The sequence below is a fragment of the Gambusia affinis genome, linkage group LG15, assembly GCF_019740435.1.
Source record: "Gambusia affinis linkage group LG15, SWU_Gaff_1.0, whole genome shotgun sequence".
NCBI classification, from domain to species: Eukaryota; Metazoa; Chordata; class Actinopteri; order Cyprinodontiformes; family Poeciliidae; genus Gambusia; species Gambusia affinis.
In genome coordinates this window covers 25,615,301-25,642,889 of record NC_057882.1, presented here as the reverse complement: position 1 = coordinate 25,642,889, position 27,589 = coordinate 25,615,301, and the positions used below count along the sequence as shown (strand labels likewise).

At 40.6% G+C, this 27,589-nt stretch overlaps 1 protein-coding gene across 4 annotated transcripts in view; it reads left to right on the top strand.

The window, feature by feature from the left end:
- Positions 1-27,589, top strand: part of fstl4 (follistatin-like 4) — a 173,122-nt gene that overhangs the window by 59,385 nt on the left and 86,148 nt on the right. For all 4 annotated transcript variants that reach the window (XM_044140379.1, XM_044140383.1, XM_044140380.1 and 1 more), the window contains exon 4: positions 5,738-5,980. In XM_044140379.1, coding sequence (XP_043996314.1) covers positions 5,738-5,980 — 243 coding nt within the window. The remainder of the gene's footprint in view (positions 1-5,737; positions 5,981-27,589) is intronic.

Below are 27,589 nucleotides of genomic sequence, written 5' to 3'. Positions count from 1 at the left end.
CCTGCAGTTTCTATTAAAGAATCAGAAGTTTTTTCATTAAATAATCCAAAATAAAACCAAACATCTTTCCTGAAGGACATAAAAAATCAAAGCCTAAAATAAATCTGAAGTTTAGGCCTATGATGATGAAATCGATCAATCGATCAATCAATCAATTTTACTTGTGTAGCACATTTCAGCAACAAAGCAGTTCAAACATCATAAAAACACAAAATCATAAAACACAGTTACTTTATTCTAATTGTTGTCATCAAAAGCATGAAAATGTTGAACAGAGTTTTATTTTTTATAACTCTAAATCAACTCCAACCAGGCAGGAACTCAGTGTTTCAGCTGTTTTTCAGTTTTCTGGAAGTTTGTTCCAGATTTATGGTGCATAGAAGCTGAGAGCTGCTTCTGCATGTTTTAGAGATCTGGAAGGTTGATCCAACAGCAGCAGATCTTTAATATTTAATTCAGTGATTTATAAACTACCAGCAGTTTAAAGTCTCTCAGTGAAGGACTGAAGAACCGGGTGGTGTAGAACCAGGTGGTGTAGAACTGGGTGGTGCAGAACCAGGTGGTGTAGAACCGGGTGGTGCAGAACCAGGTGGTGTAGAACCGGGTGGTGTAGAACCGGGTGGTGCAGAACCGGTCTCTATCCTGTTCTAGTCAGAACTCCAGCAGCAGCGTTCTGGACCGTTGGGTTGTCAATCAGGCCTGTGAAGACGCTGCTGCAGGAACCAAAGCCACTAAAGAGAAACTAAAGCCTGGATGAGTTTCTCTGGTCTGAGACTTTAGTTTCTGGTTCTGGAAAAGTTCTGCAGCTGCTAGAAGGCCCACTGTGGAACCCAGAGGTCAGAGGTCAGCCTGATCTCTAGTTTCCAGCTGGAAGAACTGGAGCTGTGTGTTGACTCTAAGTCTCTAACTCTAGATCTATAACTCTAGATCTATAACTCTAGATTGTTCCTCTTTAATAACTTGAGTTTCTGTTCAGCTGGAGAAAGTTAGTTTTTTTATTGAAAATCTGCAGATTTAGCCTGAAGGAGCAGACAGAGTGGACATGCTCGGTCTGCTGAGGAGGAGGAAAGACGGCGCCCCGCAGGCCAGAACAAAAATGACGGCATTAGAGTGACAGGAGGCCTGGACCGGACCCGGTTGGTCAGCCTGGCTTTGTCCTGGCACCATTCTGCGCCTCATCCATTGAACAGCATTGTGCCAGCAGCTTAGACTGGGAGGATTATCAGCCGCCGCTTTCAGCCTGTTAAACAAGCCGCAGCCGCAAACAGCCCAGAGACAAAGCAGACGAGAGACTTAGCTAAATGTCAGACAGCTTTGTATGGTAAATGTAGCTTTTATGCAGTTTTGCTGCTGTTCATGTTCTGCTTCTCCGACGAGACGAAGACGCTGAGAGGGAGACGAAGAGGGCCGCCGCCGCCGGACAGTTGTTGCTAAGCGTTTAATCTCTCATGCTTGGAGAATACAAACGATCTTGTAATCGTCCCTGACCTTGACATGAGCAGCGAGGCGGCGGGGGAGCGGGGCTGCTTTGCATTTCCCACAGATGCCTGGTTGAGACGCGCAGAACAATTAGCCAACTGGATACAGCGGAGCTGAGCCCGTCTTACGCACAGCGTCCGCCTCGCGTTCCCATCGGACCGCTAACCTGGCAGAACCCCAAGCCACAGCTTCCTCTCATTTCCAACACTTAATTATGACAAAGAGCGGCCATGTTGGGTCAGGCGGGGCGTTCCTGTGGGCTTTCTCACTCTGCCGTTATCGATTTTACTGCTAAATTACTTTTGCAACATTTATGAATGGTGTAATATTAGCAGAGGAGGGTAGAGTAACTAAAATATGTACTCAAGTAAGAGTAAAAGAGTATTGCCTAAACATTATCATTTAATATTTAAAAATTAAATTACATACAAACTATAAAGTTACGTGGAAATTTTGATATTTTAAGGAACAAAATAACATTAATTCATATAAGTGACATAAAATAAAATAATTTTTTTCCAAATCAGCTTCTTTCAATAAAAAACTTCAGAAACTTTAACAGAAATTGCAGGTTTGTGTCTGAATCTGGAGATTTTAAAACGTTTGATTTTCACTCAGTGGGAAGAAAATCCAGAAATTTTACTCAAGTAAAAATAAAAATAGAAAATACACCTAAAAATGTTCCAAAAAATGTTTCCAGTTTTATTTCCTGGATGGTTTTGACTGAATCTTTATGTGAACACTGAACTACACAAAGTCTTAGTTTGGTCTCGTTTCCAGTACTGGAGACAAAACTGATGTGAGTAAATGAAATCATCCGCCAACAGAACTGGAACGTTTTCAGATCAAATCTGGCTCAAGTTGCTTTTAAGTTTTGCTTTATTTCAACTGAACTGAGAAATTTATCTAGAATCTAGAGTCTAGAATCTAGACCAACATGTTCTAGATAGGGTAGTTTCAGTGTGGTCTAGTTTCTACGTTTTGCAGTGCAACAGTTTATAATAGACAATAAATGAAACAAAAATCTGAATATTTTGAGATTTTATCATCCTGTAGAGGTTTTATTAGATCCGTAAGAATTGTTCTGAGTTTCATGTTTCCAGCAGAACAACCAGAGATTTCTGAGCCTCTCAAATGTTTTAACCAGCAGCACAATACTGCCACCGCCGTGTTTTACAGTAGTTCAGGTTGATGTTCAGTGTCCCTCACCACCAAACATTTTAGCAAACTTTGTTTGGGAAAAACTGACCGTAGCTTTTCTTATCCGGGCCATGTTTTATAGTGCGTTACTTGTAGTTTTATTGTTGAGTTTCTCCAGATCGTCTGTAGAGAGATCAACTTGTAATTTCATGTGTTTTTCTTTCTGCACTTCTTGTTCACCTGCAATAAAACAAATGCATTGTTTCATTGTAATCCAACCTGAATGAGTATTTGCGTCCTTCCAGGCTCCCTGCAGACAGGAGCAGAGGTAAGGTGTGTGAAAGGTGTGTGTGCTGCCGGTGACCTCTGAGCACCAACCCTGAAATCGCCTTCATGCAATTACTAAACTATTGTCCTCCGACGGCGGCGCATTATCTCTGTTATTTAATATGCTGAGAGTGGAGATATGATTATACTTGAGGCAAATTCAATTTCTGTTTTCAGCAGTTTGATTATAAGAGCACAGCCTGAGCTTTCTGCGCGCTAAGCTAATATGCTTTTTAGCTTTTCAGCCTTATTTCACTGAGGGATAATAGAGTGGAGGACGAGGATGAAGCTGGGAGGAATGTTTACTCCTGTAACAGTCCAGATCTGCTTCTGTCGGCTCTCAGCTACAATGAAACGTTACGAGCAGCAGTATCAGATTTAGCTGCACACATTAGCTGTTTTTGGTAATCTGGATCATTTTATGTCCCGTGTGCCTTCTGCTCGACTCTGAACATTTCATGTTGTGCATTTTGTTTGCTCAGATTGCTGCAGCCAGCAGCTCCATCCATCTCCTTTATGTTTGGCCTGGATTCCTAAAAAGCAAAGCTTGTTAACATCAAAAGGTAAAAAAATAAAGTGACAGAAAGAAAAGCTTTAAATTTTTTAAAGGAAATACAGGAATGAAACTCAGCAGGGCTGGAGATTGATCTGACTTCACTGCTGCAGTCTTTTATTTTATCTGAAAATAACTCGTTTCAGAGGACTGGATCCTTATTACAGGCTTCTGGACTGATGTATTTCTGGCACTTTTTGATGTTTTATAACAATTTGAAGAGTAGTTTAATAATAAAAATCAGCCTGTATGATCAGAAACACAAACCCAAGCAGAACCTGAAGTTCCTCTGCAGAGTTTCCATCATGTTTTAAAAAGTGTTTTATCTTGTTAATTTCCAGATATGAATTTCTGAAGGACGAGGTTCAGTCCCAACCTGTCAGCGACGTGGAGCTCATCACCAAACAATATATTCTTATGATTACTGAGAAGGATGGAAATAATCTTCTAACATTTTGTTCTTCTTTTACATTATTTTATATTTTGATATAAACCCTGTATCATTTCCCACCAAAAATAAACTTTAGTTAATTAAAAATGATTTAACTAACTAGAGTTAATAATAATAATTTAATTAAATGCAAGAATCAGCAAATCAATTAATTAAAAACATGATAAATGATCTTTTTTTAACCCAAACTGGATGATAAAAGTCTTCAGTTTGGTTCTTTGGTCTCATCTAAGAAACTTCATAATTCATTTTTATTTATTTATTTTGGATATTTAAAATGTTAAATGTCCATTAGACTGTAAAGTTTATTACATTCCCTTATATTATTTAAACTAGTCTAAAACAATGTTATGGTGCCGTAAAGTTTGTCTTGTTGCCGTGGAGACGACGACGTTACGGACACGTTTGGGTTTTCTTCAGCTTCACTTTGGTTTCTGTCCATTTAAGAAAAACACGCAGCTTTGCAACATTTGCTTACGTCTGCAGCTGCACCAGGAGCTGCTCCTGTATGAATATCATAGTTTCCACATTTGAATGTGTAAATGAGTGCAGAGAGGTGTTGATACGGACACCTACCAGCTGGTAAGCAGTGGTTAAAAAAAGTATTTCCTTGTTAACACGACGCTGTGTCTGAGGTGTATGATGTCAGTTTATGCTTTTCTATTTCTGCTCTCTGATTCACCGCCTTTCCTTCTGTCACTGATGGAGACGTTTAACTTGTCATCAAGTTGACTTAAATTATTGATTTCTTTACATGTTTGTCAAAGATCAGTTATTATTCAACCAATGCGGTTTATAACTGAGTCTATAACGGAGTTTACATTTGGAAATTTTCCACATAAACACAACGCTGGAGCTAAGAAAAACGATTCTTTTCCTTCCCTTCCCAGCGGCGCTGCTGCAGTAAAACCGCTAAGATGAAACCTGGAGGTGAAGCTGTTATTAACACGGGGCAGAGCAGCAAAGGGACAATAACTGTTAAGAACAACTCAAAACCACTCTTTTCTTGCTCTCTGTATCAGTTAAGCTGCACTCACACTCGTTGCCATAGCAACTGACAACGACACCACTACCTGTATCAGGACACCAAAAAATACTCCAACGTTTCCCACATAGAGAGCAGAACATTCAGTCGGTCCCAGTTTTATGGTTTCTAGATGTTTATTTTGGGATTATTAATAAGTGATCGCTGTGATAGATTAGCTACCTCTGCTACTAGCTTAGCTACCATACTAGTGGTAGATTAGCTAAAGCTGCTATTAGCTAAGCTGACCAGGCGGTGGTTGATTACCTAATTTAAACTGCTCTGCTGATGATCTGTCAGATTTATTTTTTTTTATTTTGTACCTGCATTATGTAAACACATCAAATTCTGCAGCACATCTACATGTTACGGTTGTCATAGTCAAGCTAGCATAACTGAGCTACTTCCCTGTCCTTCGCTATTTTCTTTCTTAATTAAAACTTTTTCCTGACCTTGTCTAGTTGTCGTGGTGTTGACTGTTAGGACTGCAGCTCTGCATCCATTTTCTTTTTTATATCAGGCGTACGTTAAAGATTTAGCGCGTTATGTTGATAACTTGACAGCTAAACCAATGCTAGCCAGAGTTACTGAGCAGCTTTTTGGGATCTGGAGTGTGACGTGACGCTGCACCGGGTCCACATACAACTACAATAAAGCTGCATTATTGGATGATTTTTAGTTTTGTTTAGTTAGAAATTTGTGATTTTCTGCTGTGAATTTTACGCAGGAAGCAGTAAAATCTTGTACTTTGTGTTTCCTGCAGCTCATTCTGATGCAGAGGATGACCCGTGTCACAGGACCTACTGTGGAAGAGGCCGGCAGTGTGTGCTGATGGCGGAGAGCGGGCGCGCCGAGTGTGTGTGCCAGGAGAAATGTCGGCCCTCCTTTGTGCCCGTGTGCGGCTCGGACGGCAGGTTTTACGAGAACCACTGCGAGGTTTACCGCACCGCCTGCCTGGAGAGGAGGCGCATCTACGTGGTGCACAGCAAAGACTGCTTCTTCAAAGGTCAGTCTGCTTCTGGCTGGAAAACTGAAACGACCCGGTCTGACTCAAACTTACCTTTAACAGGACTAAGAGGTTTGGATTGATGAAAAATAAAACCTGATCTGGGTTTATCCTACAGTTTGTGAAGAGTGTTTGGTGCTGGATGCATTTTATTTCTTATTTCTGTCAGTTGTTCCTGTATGAGCATTTCTTTTTCTTGTCAATTGAAGGTCAGTTTCAGATCTGATCCAGTAGAAATGACACTTTTGAAGTTGGATATTAAAGTTTTTAATAACCAAAAAACAAAACCCATGACTCATTCTCAATGTTTTTAACCTCCTGCTGCTTTCAGACATTAAATGGCTAAAAAGGTTCACACTCAAATCATACATAAATATTCACCTTTATGCTTTTATTCAGTTATTTTTCACAGGAATATTTAAGTAAAACTTTGTGATTTTTCATTAGAATGGTTCCCTTACAGATTAAAGATTGTATCAAAAATATTTTAAGTTATAAACAATTTTAAATGCTGCCTAAATAAAAAAACAGCATCCGTTTTTATTTCAGCTGGTTTTTATTTTCATGTACCAAACTTAGATTATTCAGACCTTGCAAAGACTTACAAACACATTTTGATAAATTACTGAACACGACCAGATGGGTCGGTTAGAGATGCTGCACATCAGTGGTTTTCATTTGGATATTAAAATTTAAAGCTGCCAGTTTTAGAAAACTCTGGATCAGGAGTTTGGAGAAGTTTCCAGTTGCTTGTCAGATCACTCTCGCATGAAACCTTTTAAAATCGTTCCTTCCACAGTAGATGTTTAAAAAAGAGTTAAAGCTCTGGTTATTTTTGGTTGCATGTCAGCACAACTTTAAAAAACAGATGCACACAAACTGAGCTGGCAGCACTTTTTGTCATGTCACATTAGGGAGGGAAGCGTTGCTGGCAGACAGCGGCATGCATATCTAATCCACGTTTGGGATGTTCAGTCGCCACATTAAGCTTAAACTTGATGTCTGAATGCAAACCAGCGGGAGATTGAAAACGCTGGGACTAAGTCATGAGCATCGTGTGTGTGTGTGTGTGAATTGTGAGTAATTATTGCAGTTGACAGACAAAGGCATCGTTGGTTGACATGTTTCACTTTGGCTGCTTAAGTGGTTTTTACAATCACAGTCTGTGTTGGCGACACGGATCAGGAAATGAAACGTTGGTTCATTTGGATCCACGACTGTTGGATCCAACATGTGGCTCAGATTCAGCCTCAACTTGTTTAACTGCAGCTGCACAGAGAGTTTTACTTTTATTTAGCTCTTGCAATTTTATCTCTTGGTTCATTTTAATCAAACCCAACAATCTCTATGCCTAAAAATAAAAAACATTGTAAAAAAACTAAACTTTTATCCTGGTTTCCTGGTTTCCTGGTTTTTGGAGGGTAGATTCACTTTAAATGTGATGAGCCTAAAAGCTGAGCTGTGAAAACCGGTTTCATTTCAAAACCAGTCAGTCGACTTTCACCTACTGATTCACGCTGCCAACAAAGTTTAATTTATTCATGAAGCTCATTTACAGCTGACCACAATGCTTCACAATAATTACATCACAGGTAGACAAATGACAAAATAAAAATTAGATTTAAGTTTGATTAATAGGGAATAAAAACCAAGACCTTCTTGATTTCAGTTGCAGCAATTTTCCTAAAAAGTAAAAATCTCTTACAAAGTAGCATTTTGCCAGTTCTGTTTTCTCTGTGCTGGTTCTAACTGAAAGTTCATTTGTTCAAGAATAGATCTTGGAATAACTTCTCAACTTTTTGACAATAGCTGCATTTCCATTAACAATAGAAATGCACAAATTTAAATTACGAAAATAAATTTGCTTAGAGGAATCACAGCGCTGGAGTGAGGAGGTTTTTCAGCTGAAACACGTTGTCACACGATCAACAGCAGAATGTTACTACTGGTGGAGACGACAAAGAAAACAACAGGAAGTCTTTTTGGTTCGTAGCAGGTGGGCGGGGCTTATGGCTCCCACTCCTGAATGAACGGCAACGTCTTCTCTGATTGGCTGATAGATGATGAGCGCTGGCGCCACGTAGGCTGAATTATGAACATATCTCATCTGAGTGTTTACATCCGTCACTGCCAACATTTCTACACTGTAAAAATACTAAATCCTACCAAGTATTTTTTTAGTCTAGTTTCTGTAACGGTAAATTTACAGTAAGCAGACAGTTTTGCTGTATTTTTGTCGTTTTTGGTGATCCGGTGTAAATCATGTAACTTCACATGTTTTCTTATCAAAGAAAAATTCATCTTTCTTCAAGGAGAGAGGCCTGACATGCTTAGCTTCACGTGTTTTATTAAAAACACTTTTATCTATCTGATCCTCAGGCAGTTGGGCGAGGTAACTTGGTTCTGCGCTCCGAGCTGCAGTCGCCCTGCTGGGCCAAACATGGCAGCTGAGGTGAAGGAGTTTAACTCCGTCTGTGGAAACCAAATATTCTCTTTGAAGCAGAAGGAAAAGCTTTCTCTGACCTGGCTGGATTTTTGTCGTTAAAAGTGTTTTTTACAGGATTTCTGGAGACGGTAACAAACCTCTGGCTTGATGGGACTTTATTGTTTCTGTTCAGTTCTTTAAATTATAATTTAAGTTCCCAAATTCAAATAAAAGTGACAGATGATTCAGAGTAGAATAGAGGCAAAGCAGAATAACAGGATTTATTATTTTAGGATTATTCTGAGCTGAAAAAGATTTCAGCAGCACAAAGATTTTACCATAAAAGAGATTAATTTGCTTTAATTAACAAAACTATCTGACATTAAGTGTCTACAATGGGAGCATCATTTTCCATAAACCAATGAATTTTATAAGATTTATTGCACAAAGTCCTGAGAGCATTAAAATCACCTGGATGCTTTTATTCACTTACTTTCAGAAAATATTTCAGAAAACTTTGTATTCTGTTGTGATTTTTCGGTCCAGTTGTTAAAAAGCGTTTTATAAAAATACTTTAAATTATACACAATTTTAAATGTTAACTAAATAAACATTTCTTATTGCAGTTTTTCATTTAAGTTGTATTTTATTTTTATTTACCAAATTTGGATTATTTTGAGCAAATCTAAATGTGCTGTTTGCAATTTGTTCAAAGATTTACATATTTTCAAAAATTACCAAAAAATTAAACAAATGGTTGAATAAAGTTATCAAATTATTTAAATAGGTGGACAAAACATTTAATGTTTTCATCAGTAATCTTATAATTGATGTTTATTTCCACAAAGGGCTGTTTGTAAAAAACATTTATAATTATTAACATGCTGGATAAACAAACAGCTCAGATCAGCCGTTAAATTCATAATGAAATATTTTAGTTTGGGTTTTATTACAGACTAAAGTACAGAGAGTTAAGGTCAGTAAACGGTTTAAGTTTTTCCTGCTTGTCAACTTTTTGTTTTTCCTACAACAAACCAACATCCTGGATCAGATGAGAATTATTAATAATTTACCTTTTTAGGAATGTGAGTGAAGAAATAAAACGGGAATCTGCAGAATTAGAGCTGCATTCCAGCCTAAAGGGACATAATCTGATTTACACTTTTAAAAATCTCATTACATTTGGCAATCAGTGGCCTGATTTGTAAAAATTAGCATGACAATCACAGATGTTTGGTTCTGCCTGTGATCACCAGCCTCTGCAGCTGATTAATGGATCTCATCCTGGGGTTGAATAGAAAACCTCCGGTCCAAAGAGACTTTGTTTAGGACATTCGCTCTTCAGCACTTCATCAGTGATGAATGACGCTCTGCAGGGGACCTGGTGACCTTCAGCGACCTTCAGGTCATAATTAGGGTTATGACGATGTGATTTATCTCAGGAAATGATTTCAATCCAAATCTTTGACCAGTGGAAAGTTTAGTCAGAAAAGTGAATGTGTTCTGGTTTTATTTGACTTTGTGAACTGATATTTAGGTTTTGACCTGAATGTCTGAACTCCACAGGATGTTGAGATTAGGATTTAATCCCATTTTGTCCAATAAGAAGTGCAGAGTTCAGGCTGTTTTTATGTGATGAACACAAAGTTGAGGAGTGATGTGTGGTTTTGAAATTATAGACCATATTGGAGAAATATTTGACTTCCTGTTGCTGCTTGCTTTCTTCCACAGAACGTATAGATTTATTGTCTGTTAAATAATTCACAGGTGTACGCTGCTCTTACAGAGAGTTGGCCTTTTTTATGTTATGTGTATTACTTGGTTTCTTTAGTGTTAAAAAATGTAATAAAAGATTGCTCAGTTTGAAGGACGCCGTTTCAGGAGGATGATGTTTGGTTGTTTGATCTACGAAGAACCCGACATTCAATAAACTGCAGAGCAAGTAATTAATTATATCTGTACATTTCTGGGACTGGGTGATTTTAACAACTCAAATAATCGGTATAAATGTTGATAATATGGAGAAGATTTAGATATTCCAGACTGAAACCGATGATGTTTGTGGTGGACGGGTCAGACGCAGGCAGGACGTTTTCTGCTGGAAATGATTTTTTACATAAAGATTTAATTCAGTTATTAACTGTTATTTACATGCAAAGTTTGACAGAATGTGTTGAGAATCAAATATTGTGACATGTTGCTCCAAATTATTTGCATAATTAAAATGGTTTCCACTCTTGTTAAAAGATTAGCTTCCTGCTAAAGCTATGCATAGCTCCCATGTGATGTCACAGCCGTGAACTTTACAGCTGCCAGCCATCTTGGCAGGCAGTTGCTATGACAACAGTAAACAAGCCATAAGCTTAGCGCTAGCTCTCGCCTTGTTCATGTCTAACTTATAAATAATTTGTTACAACTGCCTGAGTCCTCGACCCGCCTCTGTAATACTGGGATAAATATCAGTAGTACTAACTGCTGAACTAGCAACATTAGCTTAGCTAGTGTAGCTTTTACCTGCTAGCTAAGACAGATATGTAGCCTTCACGTTTTACATGTTCTCTCTGCCAGAACCTTGTTTCTCAAAGAATTGCTACGTCCTTTTTAAATCCGTTTAAACATTGATCCTATGAATCTCCTCCATGTTGGAAACTAAATATATTGTAGTTTGAGATCGGAGGCAGCTTATGTGACGTATTTTTCTTCTCTCAGTTTGATCTCAACAGCAGCCATTTTGTTCACTCTCTTCCTCTCCCACATTGGTTAAAAGTTTCTACATATTTTCTCGATGCTGGTCTGGAAGCCGTGGGTCCGTTAGACTTTGTGCTGCGTTTGCCTACCAAGATGGCGCCAATCACTTCCGGTTGTGGGAAATGTGTGTTAGCAGGCAGCTGTGGTGTAAATCCTGGGAGTCAGAAATGTAATAATCGATTATCAGAGGTCTAAATAATCTGGAATCCAAAAGATGTTTCCAGATTTCAAGTCTATTTTTATACGTTTCTCCCAGTCCCTTCCAGCCATCCATTTTCTGCACAGCCTTCAGTGTAAGAACAGCCTCCACCATCAGAGCAGGATTTATGTAGCAGCAGCAGTTGTTGCATCAGCCAGGAGCGCTGTCCCTCCGTCTTCACTAACCTTCTGCCTCCTCTGGTGACTGCAGCCATTAACTGGGCCACACAGACGCTCTGCACTCACCAAGAGGATTAACGTCTGACACCAGTTCAGGATCCAGCTTCAGCTGTGTACACAGAGGTTGTACAGTACAGCGAACCAGCAGCTTTTCTGTCTGCACTGCTTGGATTCCTCTTTTGGTGACAAAATGTCAGAAAATTTTGTCAACAAGAAATGCTTCATAATTTATTCTGTCTAAAACTGAAACGATTTTAGCAGATCAAATGGTGACACGTATAGACGACAATTCAGGTGTAAATTAGGGACGCACCGATTTATCAGCGCAGATTTCCTTCCTTTTGGGAGATGGGCTGATGCTTCCATATGAAGCTGAAACGTTTCTACATCAGGAAAGGTTTAAGAATCAGCCGCCGTCCTCTAAAGCTCAGTAGTGAAGGTCTGACTGATGGTCGTGTCCAAACCTTTACAGTAACAATAATCAGCGACTTTATTACTTTTATTAGTAAAAACCTCTCATTTCATCATCCTAAATAAAAAGCAGAATAGTCCAATTTTTGTGGTCACTTTAAATGAGAGCCGCCATCCAGCAGCTCTGTTGGGTTGAGACGGTTATCAGGCCGGGTTGAACTACTAACACGTCAGACTCTCCGTCACCCTGCGGACTCCTCCTGACAGTGTTTATTAATGAGCACCATCCTGCTCCGTCTTCTCCTGCTATTCTCCCTCAGCAGTCATGTGAGTCCTTCCTCATTAGGTAGATCTGTTCCCCACAGAGTCATTACTTCATTTGCTGTGTGGAATGGACGCCCTGGCCCAGATAGATGTTCCCCCGGCCCGGTTCTGGTCCCCCGCCTCAGAAACATCAGGGACACCAGGAGCGCTCTTTGACCACTGACATCCCACTCTGTTTGGAAACTTTACTGAGCCTTTCTCAAGGATTCTGTTCTCAGATTTAAATTATCCAGAGATGTAAACAAAGTGATTTGATTTTATTTCTATTATGTGAATCATGAGCACAAATTAATAAATATAAACTCACCATCTATTCACCATCAAGTTAAAGGAAAACAAAACCTAGTAGACAAATTTTATCCAGATGTTTATTCACTTTATGTCAATGCAGAGCTGTAAATAATTTCGTTAATGAAGTGCAGAATAAGCGCGGGTCGTTTGTCCCGTCTTTAATTGACGATGATCATCATGTTGATGTCTTTGTACAACTCACTTATTTTTATTTTTATCCTCTTTGCTTTTCTCTGGCACCGACTTTTCAAAGACTATTAATCCATAAAAACACTCGCTCTGAGCTGGATGTGCCTCTGCACTGACATTCAGAGGTTTAACACGTGTGCTACTGCATTCAGGTGGATGTTTATTCACGCCTAAGAGATTTTGACACGCCTGTCACGGCGCTGGCGCTGCCTATCGCTCGGCCTTCCCAGACATGAGCCGCACTCTGAAGGCGCTACATTTAGCTGCTGGGATGATTAGCCTTTCATGTGCTTAGCTCGCCTGCCTCCTCTGTAGGGTCACATTCATAATTGAAATAGGAGATATGAGCAAATTAGAAGAAGCAACTTTAACTTATTATGAAATGAAATAAGGAAACTAGACACCAGCAGCTTACGGCTAATGCTGACTTTATCACACGTTTCCTCTGCTTTTTATCTTTTGTGATGTTAAAAAAAACCTTCCAGGCCTCTCAGGGTCTGGTTCTGGTTCTGCTCTGCATCCGAACCTGAACCAAACTCAGAGAAGCAGCATTCAGTTTCTAAGTACCACAAATCTGGAACAATCTTCCAGAAAACTGTAAAACTGCAGAAACCCTGAGTTTTTTCTAAAGGGACTAGTTCAACATGTTGGGCTAAATATGTTGTAATTTTCCTGTTAACTAAAAAATGTCTGTTTGTGATGCACCAAAACTCACCATTTCTTCCAAACGGTTCATCTTTTGATCTGTTTTTCACCGGAGGGTTCATCCTGTACTGGAATCTAGAGTAAACACAGGAAGGCTAATTTTACCTCAGTTATTGTTTATGTTGAAGATGAAAACAACTTCCAAAGGACCTACATTTGTGCCCTCAACATTTCTTTCCAGAAGGCTTTGGGTCATTTGTATGAGCAAAGTAACAAGGTTTCTAGCGGATGATTGTTACCAGCTGGTTAGAGTTTCTTTAGAAACATTAGAAATAAAACACTAACCAACATTTTGATGTGTGATGATGCCACTTGGAAAAATGTTTCAGTTGTTGATGACTCCGTATTTTTGTACTTCCAGCTGCCTTGTTGCTGGATTGCTCATTAGTCACATTCTTATGCTACTGTTGCTAAATCTTTTACAGGAAAATGCCCCGTAGGACTTAAATGATTCATTATTTTAAATGTGCAGTCATTAACTAGCTTAATGGATACATTTAATGATTAGTGCAAAGATGCATTCAATTGCTTACAAGAGAAGTGTTAAAATATCTTTGCAAGCAGCTCTTGTTTAGTATCACCAAACATAAGTGCACCGCTCACCCTTCATCCCAATGTAGATCTGTCTCTTTCCCCTCCTCTCACCCCGCCTTACACACTACTTTCCTCTCCTCTATCTCTTACCCTCATTTTTCTCCAGCTATGCCCCCAATATAGCGCAGACGGGGATTTGAGTGACTCTGTCAAGCTTCTCTCTACATTCCCGTTCTGTGTTAAATTGGTTCAGAGCTTAAGCAGAGAGTGAGCCTGGGAGGAGAAAAAAAGAAATAAATAAAAATACAAACAACATCTTGAGGCAAAGTGACCCTGGCTGGGTATACGATGTCTCTGACAAATGCAAACACTTGCCTGTGTGCCTGCATTAATAAGCCTGGAGTTACAAACGTACCATGTTTGGTTCCCCATCACTTGTTCCCAGAGTAAGATATGAACATAGAGTCCATAATGACTGGACTACAAGCCTTTTATTTAAACCTGAACTTTGCTTCTTGTTGGTTATGATTTGATCTCCAACCTGGTTGTTTTTTTATTTTTTTTATTTCAGATAATTTGGAAAATGTTTCAGGATTTAATACATGACCAGAGACTCTCTGTTTGTCTGGGCCTGTAATTCAAGCAGCTTAAACATGTTAGCCGATATCTATAATTATTGATTTGTTTATTGTTTTTAATGTCTGAAATCCTGCCATACTGGTGGTGTGACGTTTTGAGGAACAGTGGCGAAACCTGAAACTGCTGCTGCGCCAGTTACCCAGCAGGTTGTTGCTAGGTAACCAAAGAGTGAGTGAGTTGATCGATTCCACCGATCTAACTTAGCTGATCTTGAGAGTTTTTGCAGCTAGAGCTTTTCTTCCTCCTACATCTCCCAGAATGCCGAGCGGTTCTGGAGTTAGTGAAATTATTGAATATTCTATCAGTTATTATCTATGTATATTGATCACTTGTCCGTCACGATACATATTGCTTTTGAGTTACTCTCCAGCCCTGAGTTTAACGAGAAAAAAATCCCTTTAAATTACTCTCAGGATTAAAGCTGCTGTTTAAACTGTAATAAAAATCCATCACCATGTTTATAATCCATATAAATGGATAAATGTACTAACAGACAAAACCTTGGCAGGGAGAAATTAACACCTGGTGAGAAGCAGAGCATGCTAACATGAATAACAGTAAACATGAGCTTCATCACCTCCTGACTTCCTGCCTGCATTTCTGACTGGTCACAGCAGGCAAATCAAACTTCAGCCAATCACTGTGAACCTTTCCAGAAAAGATAAAATAAGGACACACCAGTTTGGTTTGTCAGAAATGTTCTGTTCAGGAAGTCTTTCTCAGATAAGGCTGTGTAAACAGAAGTCATGCTGTCATTTCTATTTCAGAGAAAACAGGCCTTCTACTTGTCAAGTGTTCACTTACCAACGGTACTGCCTTGAAATGAAGTTGGCCTGTAGAGTCTGAGCTCATTGTTTTTATGATTTCCACAGCATTTCATGGTCTGAAAGAAGATAAACCTGATGGAAAATCAACCTTTAGCAAGATCAACATCTTCCTGAAGTGTTTTCCTGATGAACGTCATGAGAGAATGTTTACATAACCAGAAGATTTCCCAAATATTTAATTCTTAACTCTTTAATTCTGAAACACAAACTAAAGTCTACGTAGTGATTTGCTGATAAGTCTTTTTAATGTTAGCAAATTCTCGGTAAATGTATTTGCATGTTACTGTTTATAATAACATGCAACGTCTGAGGGCAAAAAGACGATTCTTCTCCTTTCCACCTGCAGCGGCGCTGCAGCGTTGAAACCGTGAACAACGTGAAACCTGGAGGTGTAGATCTCATTCATTTACTGCTTCAGGAAAAATAATGCAAAGAAACCACTGAAGAACCCAAAACCACTTTTTTCTCGCTCTGTGGTGGCTATGCTACACACTGACCCGTTGCCATAGTAACTGGCTAACAACTCCACTAACAAATCAGGATTCAACACCAATAAACAGTCAAACGTTTCCCACAAAAAGAACAGAATCTGTTACAGTCTTATCTTTTCAGGCTTGATGTTTATTTTGCAATCATTAATAATTGATCGCTGAAGTAGATTAGCTGCTATTAGCTACAGTAGTAGATTAGCTTAATTTAAACATCTGCTCTGCTGATGATCTGTCAGAGTTGGTGTTTAGAACTTTTTAAAAATTGTGTAACTGAAAAGAAACACCGAATTCTGCAGCACATCTACATGTTAAGGTTGTCATAGTCAAGCTAGCATAACTCTACTTCCCTCCCCCTTTCTGTTTTCTTTCTTAATAAAATTTTTTTCCAGGCCTTCTCTAGTTGTCGTACATAGTGTTGAAAGTTAGTAGTAAACCTCTACGTCCCTTTTTCTTTTATATATCAAGCGTACATTTAAGATTTAGTGGGTTAAGTTCACAACTTGGCAGCTAAAACTAATGCTAGTCTAGTATTAAGCTGTTAATACTAGAAAGACTTACTTATTATTGGATCCCAAACCTAAATGTATAACTGGAAGTAGTTATTTGTGTTGTTTTGATAGTGCTCTTTTATTCTATCTTGTTTTGAGCACAACAAATGAAAAACTGTTAAAATTGAAATGTACAAATGTTTGCTTAAAAAAGAAGCAGAGTTTGGTTGGGTGAAACGTTTACAGTTCGATAGTTTCTCTAATCCTGTATCAAATGATTCTCTTCTTCTCTTTTATCAGAACATCTTTGCTGTTACTTTGCTCCATTCATAAAACCTCCTGCTTTTCTTCTCCTCAGTCTGGTGTAATCTGGGTTGTCAGATTTTACATTTCCTCCCTGCCAGCTCAACAGTTTGACCAGAGGGCAGAAAAATGAACCCGCATCGCCAACGAGCTCAGCTCAGTGTGGTTCCAACTCTCTAACTGAATCCTCAGCTGAAACACTCCCAGTGCTCCCAGTGTTCCCACTCAGCCTTTATTTGACCCAGTGTTGCTCTCTGCTGGTGTTGCTCACCGATTGTTCTGCATTAGCAACATGAAGGTAGAACGAGTTTGTTTCTGCTCTTCTGTGTATCCATCCATCCATCCATCCATTTTCTATACACCCTTCTTCCCTAATGGGGTCGGGAGGGTTGCTGGTTCCTCTCCAGCTGCGTCCTGGGCGAGAGGCGGGGTCACCCTGGACAGGTCGCCAGTCTGTCGCAGGGCAACACAAAGACTTACAAGACAAACAACCATTCACACACACACTCACACCTAGGGAGAATTTAGAGAAACCAATTAACCTGACAGTCATGTTTTTGGACTGTGGGAGGAAGCCGGAGAACCTGGAGAGAACCCACCATGCACAGGGAGAACATGCAAACTCCATGCAGAAAGACCCCGGGCCGGGAATCGAACCCAGGACCTTCTTGCTGCAAGGCAGCAGCTCTACCAACTGCGCCACTGTGCAGCCCTTCTGTATATCTATGATCTATTTTAATATATTCAACGTTTCTTTTTCTTGTATTACAATAAAAAGATTTTATTTTTCAATAGCTGCACCGATCTGATATCAATGTTTTAAAAATTATAGATTTGGTGTCGATGAGTAAACTCCCAGATCTATAAGAGCAGATCTATTCAGTCTACTTCTATGCTTTGAGTTCTGACCCTATGTTTATTATTTATTATTAAATTATATTTACTTTAATTGCACTGAAGTATTTGTCAGTTTTAGTTTCTATATTTACTTTGGTTGGTTGTTTTTTTTTATATTTTTGTCCGTTCTGCTGCTCGTTGCACCGACTGACTGGATTAAAGTTGTTTTTAAATGTTTGACCAACCCTGTGAAGCTGTTGGTGTTTTTAACTGATTGTTCTGGTGCAGAGTTATCAAATGCATTAATCTGTAACATTTTAAGTCAGCTCAGCTCTGATCTTCAGTATCAGATGGTATCGGCCGATACTGAACCTCAGATATCGGTATTGGAAGTAAAGAAGTGGATCGGTTCGTCCCTGTATTCAGTAGTTCTAATGGCTGACCCTCAGGAAGGTTTTAATGCTCACCATTAATCATCTTCATAAAGCAGGTTGTTCTTCTCATGATGCCGTCGGTGAAACCAGACAATTTTTATCTTTTCCTCCTGTTTCCTGGTCAGGCCATCCAAACAATAAGCTGTGACTTGACGCCCTTGACCTTGACCTGGGTTATTGGTCTCCCAGAAGCGATTTGCATCATTGAGTTACGATTCCTCCATAATTTGCTGACTTTGGGGAACGCTGCAGCGCTCCGATCCGAAGGGAGTGACGACCCCAACAGCTGCTGGAGGGAACTCATCAGGCCTGTTATTGTTTTCACGCTGGTCCCTAAAGGTTTCCTCTGAAAACTGGAGCACAGCTGACCTTCCTGTTTCTGGACTCCTGCTGGAGCCGTCGAAGCGACTTCAGCTGGATTTTGTTCTGGCAGGGTTGTAGCGATGGCCGGGTTGCGGTAGCGTTAATGGGTTGAAGCGCCATAATGGGTTGTAGCGCCGTTGGGCCGGTTGCAGCGATTGCTAATGGGTTGTAGCGCCATAGCCGGGTTGCAGCGCGGGTCGTCAGAAGCGCCGTTGGGCCGGGTGCAGCGACGTTGGGCCGGTCGTAGCGCCGTTGGGCCGGGCGCAACGACGTTGGGCCGGGCGCAGCGACGTTGGGCCGGGCGCAGCGACGCAGCCGGTTGCAGCTTCTGTTGTGGTTTGAGGTGTTTGTTTCTGAGGATCTCTGCAGGTTTGTTCATCAGGTTGTCAGACGCATTTTAATGGGGTTTCACCTGCAGCTCCTCTATCTGGACGGTCGTAACGAGTTGCATTAAATTGCATAACGTTTTTGAAAAAAATGACTTTGAGGTCTGTTTTATTTTTACTTGAGTAATTTTATTATAAAGTATTTCTGCTATTGGGTAAAATTTCTGTATTTTCTTCCCACTCATTGAAAAACCAACAAGTTTTAACCAGAAATTCACAAACCTATAAAAACTTTTATAAGTTTTATAATAAAAGAAAATTTTCCTTTGTTTGATTTTGTTGTGTGTTTTTTTATTATTATCATTTTAGTTGTTAAAATGCCAAAATATTCATTTAACTTTATATTTTGTTTCTTCTGATAATGTAATTCTAAAAAATTAAATGATTGATAATTTTATCAGTTACTCAGTATTTGAGTGTGTAGAGTTTGACCAACCTACACACCCTACACGCTCTACACACCCTGCACACCCTACACACCCTACAGACCCTACACGCTCTACACACCCTGCACACCCTACACACTCTACACAATCTACACACCCTACACGCTCTACACACCCTACAGACCCTACACAATCTACACCATCTACACACCCTACACGCTCTACACACCCTACAGACCCTACACAATCTACACACTCTACACACCCTACACACCCTACAGACCCTACACAATCTACACACCCTACACGCTCTACACACCCTACAGACCCTACACACTCTACACACCCTACACGCTCTACACACCCTACACGTTCTACACACCCTACAGACCCTACACACTCTACACACCCTACACGCTCTACACACCCTACACGCTCTACACACCCTGCACACTCTACACACCCTACAGACCCTACACACTCTACACACCCTACACACCCTACACCCTCTACACACCCTGCACACTCTACACACCCTACACACCCTACACCCTCTACACACCCTGCACACTCTACACACCCTACACCCTCTACACACCCTGCACACTCTACACACTCTACACACCCTACACGCTCTACACACCCTGCACACTCTACACACCCTACACACCCTACACGCTCTACACACCCTACACGCTCTACACACCCTGCACACCCTACACGCTCTACACGCCCTACACACCCTGCACACTCTACACACCCTGCACACTCTACACACCCTGCACACCCTACACACTCTACACGCTCTACACACCCTGCACACTCTACACGCCCTACACACCCTACAGGCTCTACACACCCTGCACGCTCTACAAACCCTACACACCCTGCACACTCTACACACCCTGCACACCCTACACACTCTACACGCCCTACACACCCTACAGGCTCTACACACCCTGCACACTCTGCACACCCTACACACCCTACACGCTCTACACACCCTGCACACTCTACACACCCTGCACACCCTACACACCCTACACGCTCTACACACCCTACACACCCTACACGCCCACACACACACACACACGCCCACACACCCCTACACACCCTGCACACTCTCCACACCCTACACACCCTGCACACTCTACACACCCTGCACACCCTACACACTCTACACGCTCTACACACCCTACACGCTCTACACACCCTACACGCTCTACACACACTACACGCTCTACACACCCTACACACCCTGCACACTCTACACACCCTACACACCCTGCACACTCTACACACCCTGCACACCCTACACACTCTACACGCTCTACACACCCTACACGCTCTACACACCCTACACGCTCTACACACACTGCACGCTCTACAAACCCTACACACCCTGCACACTCTACACACCCTACACGCTCTACACACACTACACGCTCTACACACCCTACACACTCTACACGCCCTACACACCCTACAGGCTCTACACACCCTGCACACTCTGCACACCCTACACACCCTACACGCTCTACACACCCTACACGCTCTACACACCCTGCACACTCTACACACCCTGCACACCCTACACACCCTACACGCTCTACACACCCTACACACCCTACACGCTCTACACACCCTACACGCTCTACACACCCTACACACCCTACACGCTCTACACACCCTACACGCTCTACACACCCTGCACACTCTACACACCCTGCACACCCTACACACCCTACACGCTCTACACACCCTACACACTCTGCACACCCTACACACCCTACACGCTCTACACACCCTACACGCTCTACACACCCTGCACACTCTACACACCCTGCACACCCTACACACCCTACACGCTCTACACACCCTACACACCCTACACACTCTACACACCCTACACACCCTACACGCTCTACACACCCTACACGCTCTACACACCCTACACACCCTACACGCTCTACACACTCTACACGCTCTACACACCCTACACGCTCTACACACCCTACACACCCTACAGGCTCTACACACCCTCCACACCCTACACACTCTACACCCTCTACACACTCGTAGTTACCAAATAAGGGTTTAAATAAACTCTTCAGATCTTTAATTATTTTGCTGCTCTCACCATCTGTTCAGTTTTGTTCACATCATAACTCAGATTACAGGTTTTAAATCTCCCCTAAAGGCTACATTTTCTTTAAAGTGCTCTTGATTAATCATTCCCCAGCTGTCTGAAGGGTTTCCCAAACTTTATTTTTAGACTGGCTGCTTTTTTTGCTCTACTTTTCTCCATTATTGAAGTTGTAAATTTACCAAAAATGGCAGAACATCCCATTTTATTTTCATATTATATATAATTATATAATTATATAATTATATATATATATATATATATATATATATATATATATATATATATATATATATATATATATATATATATATATATATATATTATATTTTCATTTTTCAGATCTGGATTAATTCTGTTCAAACAGGATTTCCACATTCTGCTGCAGTTCACAGATTAAAACAGTTCAGAAAGCAGCTGCTGATCCAAAGGGCTCTGAAATGTCGCAGATATTTTTTGCATCGTGGAGGAAAAATGTTGGGAAAATTGAATACATCATAAATCAAATTTTTACTCCTTATTTAGTTTTATATTTAATACATATTTAAACTCTGGTGCTGAGATAGAAGAAACTGGGCAACAAGACGCCAACTGGATCTACGTCACAGTTATGCTTTACTTTTTCTAATACCTTCAAGTTTTTAGTTTTAAAGTGACACATTTTCAATGTATGTGAGAAAAAAAATGATTAAATAAAAATATGTTTAAATCTCAGCAGGTTGTCAGACGTTGCAGAAGATGATAAATGTGTGAATAAAGGATAAATGTGATCAGTTTCCTGAACCAGTTTGAGATCTGGTTCCAGTTTGACTCCAGATCTTTGTAACATTTAATGTTTGTTTCGTCTTTGGCCTCATTTTCTTACAAAACAGCCAAATTACTGCGGTGTGCCGTGGTGGTGCAGGGGGTTAGCACGCCCGGCGCCTAGAGGCCTTAGTCCTCGACGCGGACGTCGCAGGTTCGATTCCCGACCTTTGCCACATGTCCTCCCTCCTCTCCTCGTCCTCCTTCCTGTCTGCCTACTGTCACAAAAACACGAGCCGCCAGCGCCGCAAAAACAAAAAAACACCCAAATTACTGAAGTGGGCTTCATTGTAATTTAAGGCGTCGCTGATTGTTACCATTTCACATGAATTAGTCTTGGCTCTTCAAACGAATTACTTTCAGCTGGATGGAGGAAAGTGCTGCTTATTTCTCTGCTTCTAATTCTGCTGCTACTCGTCTGCAGTCGCTCTCTTCAGGCTGAGTGTTTGTCTGGGCAAAACGCCGTCCAGCAGAGAACGACTCTGAGAACGACTGATCACCGAACTGATCACTGATCACCGAACTGATCACTGATCACCAAACTGATCACCGAACTGATCACTGATCACCGAACTGATCACTGATCACCAAACTGATCACCGAACTGATCACTGATCACCGAACTGATCACTGATCACCCAACTGATCACTGATCACCCAACTGATCACTGATCACCGAACTGATCACTGATCAGTGAACTGACTCATGGATCTTTGTTTCTGGAGGTCAGGTGATCTAATGTTAGTTTCTTATTAGCAGCCGTTTGTTAGCTGGATGCTATTCAATAAATAAACTGCTTGGTTAAAAATAAAGTCGCCACCTGGACCTACCTAAAGTACCAATAAGCATCGTGCCTGTTGGTAACTGTGGGGCGGCAGAGTCCAGACCCGAACCCGTGGAGAATCTTTGGGATTCTGCAGAAGGCGTTCAGACTCGAGCATCATCAATCTGAGATATTGGTGAAATATTAAAGCCAATAAATGGCAATTAATCTCCTGACATTGCAGAAGCTTATTGAAACAATGTGAATGCAGTCCAGTTAGAGTGAAACCTTTTTCTTTTGGTATTTAAAACACCATGAAAAAACATTTCCAGTGGCTCTGTTCAACTCTCCCCTCCTCCACGCTCACATCCAGTCACATTTAGGAACCAGATGGACATAAACAGGCTGACAGAGTTTTGTTTTGTCTGTAGGTAGTGGTCTGTATGTGATGAATGGTGGCTGGTCTTTCGTCCCACCCAGTGGACACCAACTGCACAGATGAGTTTGATCTTCCAGGCCTCAAGTGTTTGATAAACATTTTCTGTGTTCACATAAAGATAATAATATCTAAAAGAGTTTAATAGGAGTCATGATACAACCGTTTTGTTATTTTCTGTCTGTCGTGTTGTTTCCAGATGACAGCCCTCCTGTGAGATAACAGCAGTAACTCATGCACACGTCAAATGTTGTAATACTTGTCTTATCTGGTTTGATGTAATAATATCCACTGTGGCCAGCGCCGGAGCGTTCTGCCTTATCGGCGCTGGATGTTATTCTTCTGTGTGTACGATCGGGTTCGCTGGCAGAGAGGATGATAATTGAAATCCTGAGTGGCAGGTCACTTTCATGGTAAACAAACATTCCAGCTTCAATAATTGCTTCTGAAGAGTGGCTACAGTGTTGTCTGCAGAAAAAAGGAGAAAAGAAAAGAGACTTTTGCAAAAATGAGCACAGAAGGAAAGCGGATCCGAATGCCTCTCTTTGCTGCAGGGTAATTCGCCACGCATCGCTGCACCGGTGGCCGGCCACGGCGCCAAAAACACACTTTCTACCCCAACTGACACACACGCAGCGGGCTGGAGGCCCCAGAGCTTACAAAGTGACTTCCATCTCTGCCTTCTTTTCTAGCGCAAGCAGCCCAATGAAGCAACCATCCCTACAGCTACATCATGTCTTCCTTTGTGTCCCCGGAGCCTCAGCCCAGCTCTCAGAGCCATCTGCATGCTCCTCTTCTGTTCCCCCTCTGCTCCTCCGCTTTGCCACCTTCTCTTCCCGTTCTTCCCTCCTTCTGCCCTCACTAGTTATTCACTCATCCGCTTCATTCTGGGTCCCTTAGTCCCTCTCCTCCTCCTCCATGTCCTCTTATGTCGCTTCTGCACTGATTTGCACAAATCGTCTTTCCAGTAGAAGCTAAACACAGTTTTTCTATTTGGTAAAAAAAATAAGAAAGGAAAGTTTATCCCATTACCTGATGAAGCAAGACTGAGGATAGTTCTGGACGTCCTCTTTTGTAAAAACGTAGAGTGCTTTTCATTTTATTTTTAGTTAATTCATTCAGTATAAACATCATTTCATTTAATTACATGATATTTTTAGAATGATACAACCAGGTACGTCTCGGCTTAAAATAACAGATAAATGTTTTTGATGTGAGGTCACTGATGGTTCGGCTTTTATTCCTGGTTTTTCCCATTTTGTAGAGTTTCCATTTTCTCCTTCAGGTTAAAAATATTTGTAAATTTGTTTAGTCGCCAGTCTAAATGCAGAATTGGTTAAAAATATATAAAACTGGGCTGTAACGATTCGCTGAATGATGCTTCATTAACTGATGTTTTATGATTTAGTTCCAGCCAGGTGATTATTTATGTGGTGCAACGACTCATAAATAATCGAGTTATTGATGAATGCTAACTGCTAGCACCAAGTCCCGCCCGGAAAATACGGGAATATTTCATGGATTAGTGTAAATGCAGCTTCATGAAGGGACTGGAAAATAAATTTCCTACCATCCTGATCGTAACCGAAGGGAGTTGGAGCGCATCGCGGCGATTCAGTTTCTGAGGAAAACGGAGCCAAACCTCGTCGCTAACATGGGTAAAAAATAATGTTCATCCATTAAGTTACTGTTCTCCAGTGACAGATTTGATTTAGTTGAAAACAAACTAAAACTGGAGAATAGACGTGTTTTAGAAATGTTGCTTTATTAGTAAATTGTATATAATTTTAAACTTGTATAACTTTTGTAAACTGTAGGAAAGTAAACTTGAATTTCCTCTAAGGTTTATTGTCCCTCCTTGGATCTCTTCTTCTTCTCCTGTCCTGCTCGTTCTCTGTCCCTCACCTTCCCTTTGTCTTTGGTTTTGCTGAAGGCGAGCAGTCCGCTGTGAGCGCGGTCCAGCGGTCCGCCGTGAGCGCGGTCCGCTGCGTTCCCTCCCCGGTTCCGGTCCCGTCCTGCATTAATCTGTCTAACTCAAAGCGACGCTCCGTCTCCTGAGTTTTGTGACGGGGATTCAGGTCACTGCGTCGCCTCTTCGAATGGCTCACAGAGACCAGAGCTGTTATGAATGTCTGTAGGATATGATTTAATCGCATTTCATCTGTTTTCAGCAGGACTAGAAAGTATTTCTGAAGTATCTTTACCGCCTAATGAAACATTGGAAAAGAGTCATTTCTTACCTTTGTTTCATGGATTAAATACACAAATAGAAATACTTCAATATATCTTTACTCAAATAAAAGTCAAAAGTTAACAAGTCAAGAAATGACTTGAGTGAAAAAAGTATTTGGTATAAAATCTCAGGTGCAGAAAACTGATCAAATGATCAAACATTTAAAATTAAACTGCATCATCAGATGGACTAAAATATAAAGCTAGTTGGAGATTTTGGTATTTTAAAAACCAAAATGACAATCATTCAACAAACACCAAAGTCCAGATAAATAATTTATTCCAAATCAGTTTCTTTCAATAAAAAATCTTTTGTTGAAACATGTTTGTTTTTCATGCAGTGGGAAGGTGAGAGTGTTAACTATTATTTTACTGAACAAACCAGAGGCTGGTTACTGAAACAGCTGCTCACCGCTGAGGAGGACTGATGCTTGAAGAATAACTGATTATCTGTTATTGATAACCGTCTGGGAATCAATTCCTGATTTCATCTGGCAACTCAGAGGGATCAACTGGTAATTAGAGAAGGAATAAATCAGAAATAAATCAACTCTACAATCTGTTTTACCTTTTGGTTTGTGTTTCATATATTCTGGGAAAACAGACAGAATTGATCCCATTTACTTTACTAACTTTATTATGAAATATTTCTTCTCTTACTGGAGTAAAATCTCTGGATTTTAAAGATAAACACATTTTAACCAAAATTCACACACCTGCAGTTTCTGTTAAACTTTCAGAAGATTTTATTGAAAGATTTGGAAAATTATTTTGCTGGATTTTGGTATTTTTTGTTATATGAATTGCTGCCATTTTTCTACATAACTTTATATTTTAGGTGTTATTTTTACTCGTGAGTAAAATGTTTGGTACTTTATTAAACAGAACTGGACACAATTTAAGGAGTAATGAAAAACAATGAGATGAAATCCTTTTACCTGGAAGCTGACTGCATGTTTGCAGCGACCTTCAGTGAAATTAGTTAATATTTACTAAAACACTCGTGTCAGCAGCACCATACAGAAACCTGGAGCCTCACCTGCACACACATTTCCTTTAATGATGTTACCTCAGGCAGACATTTATAGACTCTGTTTATCTGAGAGCAAGACAGAGTTAGGTTTAATTCCAATTAAGGCTGGGCTGCAGACAAACTCATTTTCTAAACCAATTACTCTGGAAAGAGATAAAAATACAAAAACAATCCTAAAACAAACCCCTCCCCCTCCACCAAAATAAAACCTGCATATTTAAATCTCCTGGTAATCAGAGCCGCTCGGCTCCAGTAAACTACAGCTGGCGTTCGTCAGAGTGATGCATGTGGGCGGCGCGGCGCTGCTCGCTTCTCTTTAGCTAAAAACTTAAAGTTAATGTTTCCCCCCAAGCTGAAACTTGTGGGGAACAGAGATGAGGAGAGGCAGAATTTAAAATGTGTTTTTTAGGACGGAGGCGTCAAACACGTTTTCGTTACGAAGGTTCCTAACGGGCCAGAACTTTTCGACAAACCCCGTAAAGAACTGAAACTGTTTTCACATCAGTTTCTTTATTTGTTGTTAATAACTTTTTGCAATAAATTGCTTATTTAAAAATATTTTCAGCAGATTTTGCAACATAATTTTGACATGTTTTAGAACTTCAAGGTAGATTATAAACATGCTTTATGTGAAGCTTATAATCATAAAATCACTATAATTATTAGAAATAAAGGCCTGGAAACATCTGTGTGTAAACTTAGTGAAATAAATGACCTTTAAATAAAATGTTAGTTTGTTGAATATGACTGCTTTATTTGTGACAATCTGTCCATCTCGTGTGGTAAAAATCATTTTCCAGCTGGAATAATGAAACAGTTTCTTCATGGGAACATCCTGATGATCCGTTTCCGATGACCTTTCACCTTTAGCTGCAGGTCTTTGATGCAACAAACCAGCAGCGTCTGAAGCCCGTCACTGACTGGCTCTGAACCCGTTCTGCTGAAACCGGGCCTCCCGGCGCCGCTCCCACTGCTGTGAACCGAACACTTTCCAGAACTCAAATCTGGACAAAAAATCAACCTGATGACAATTAT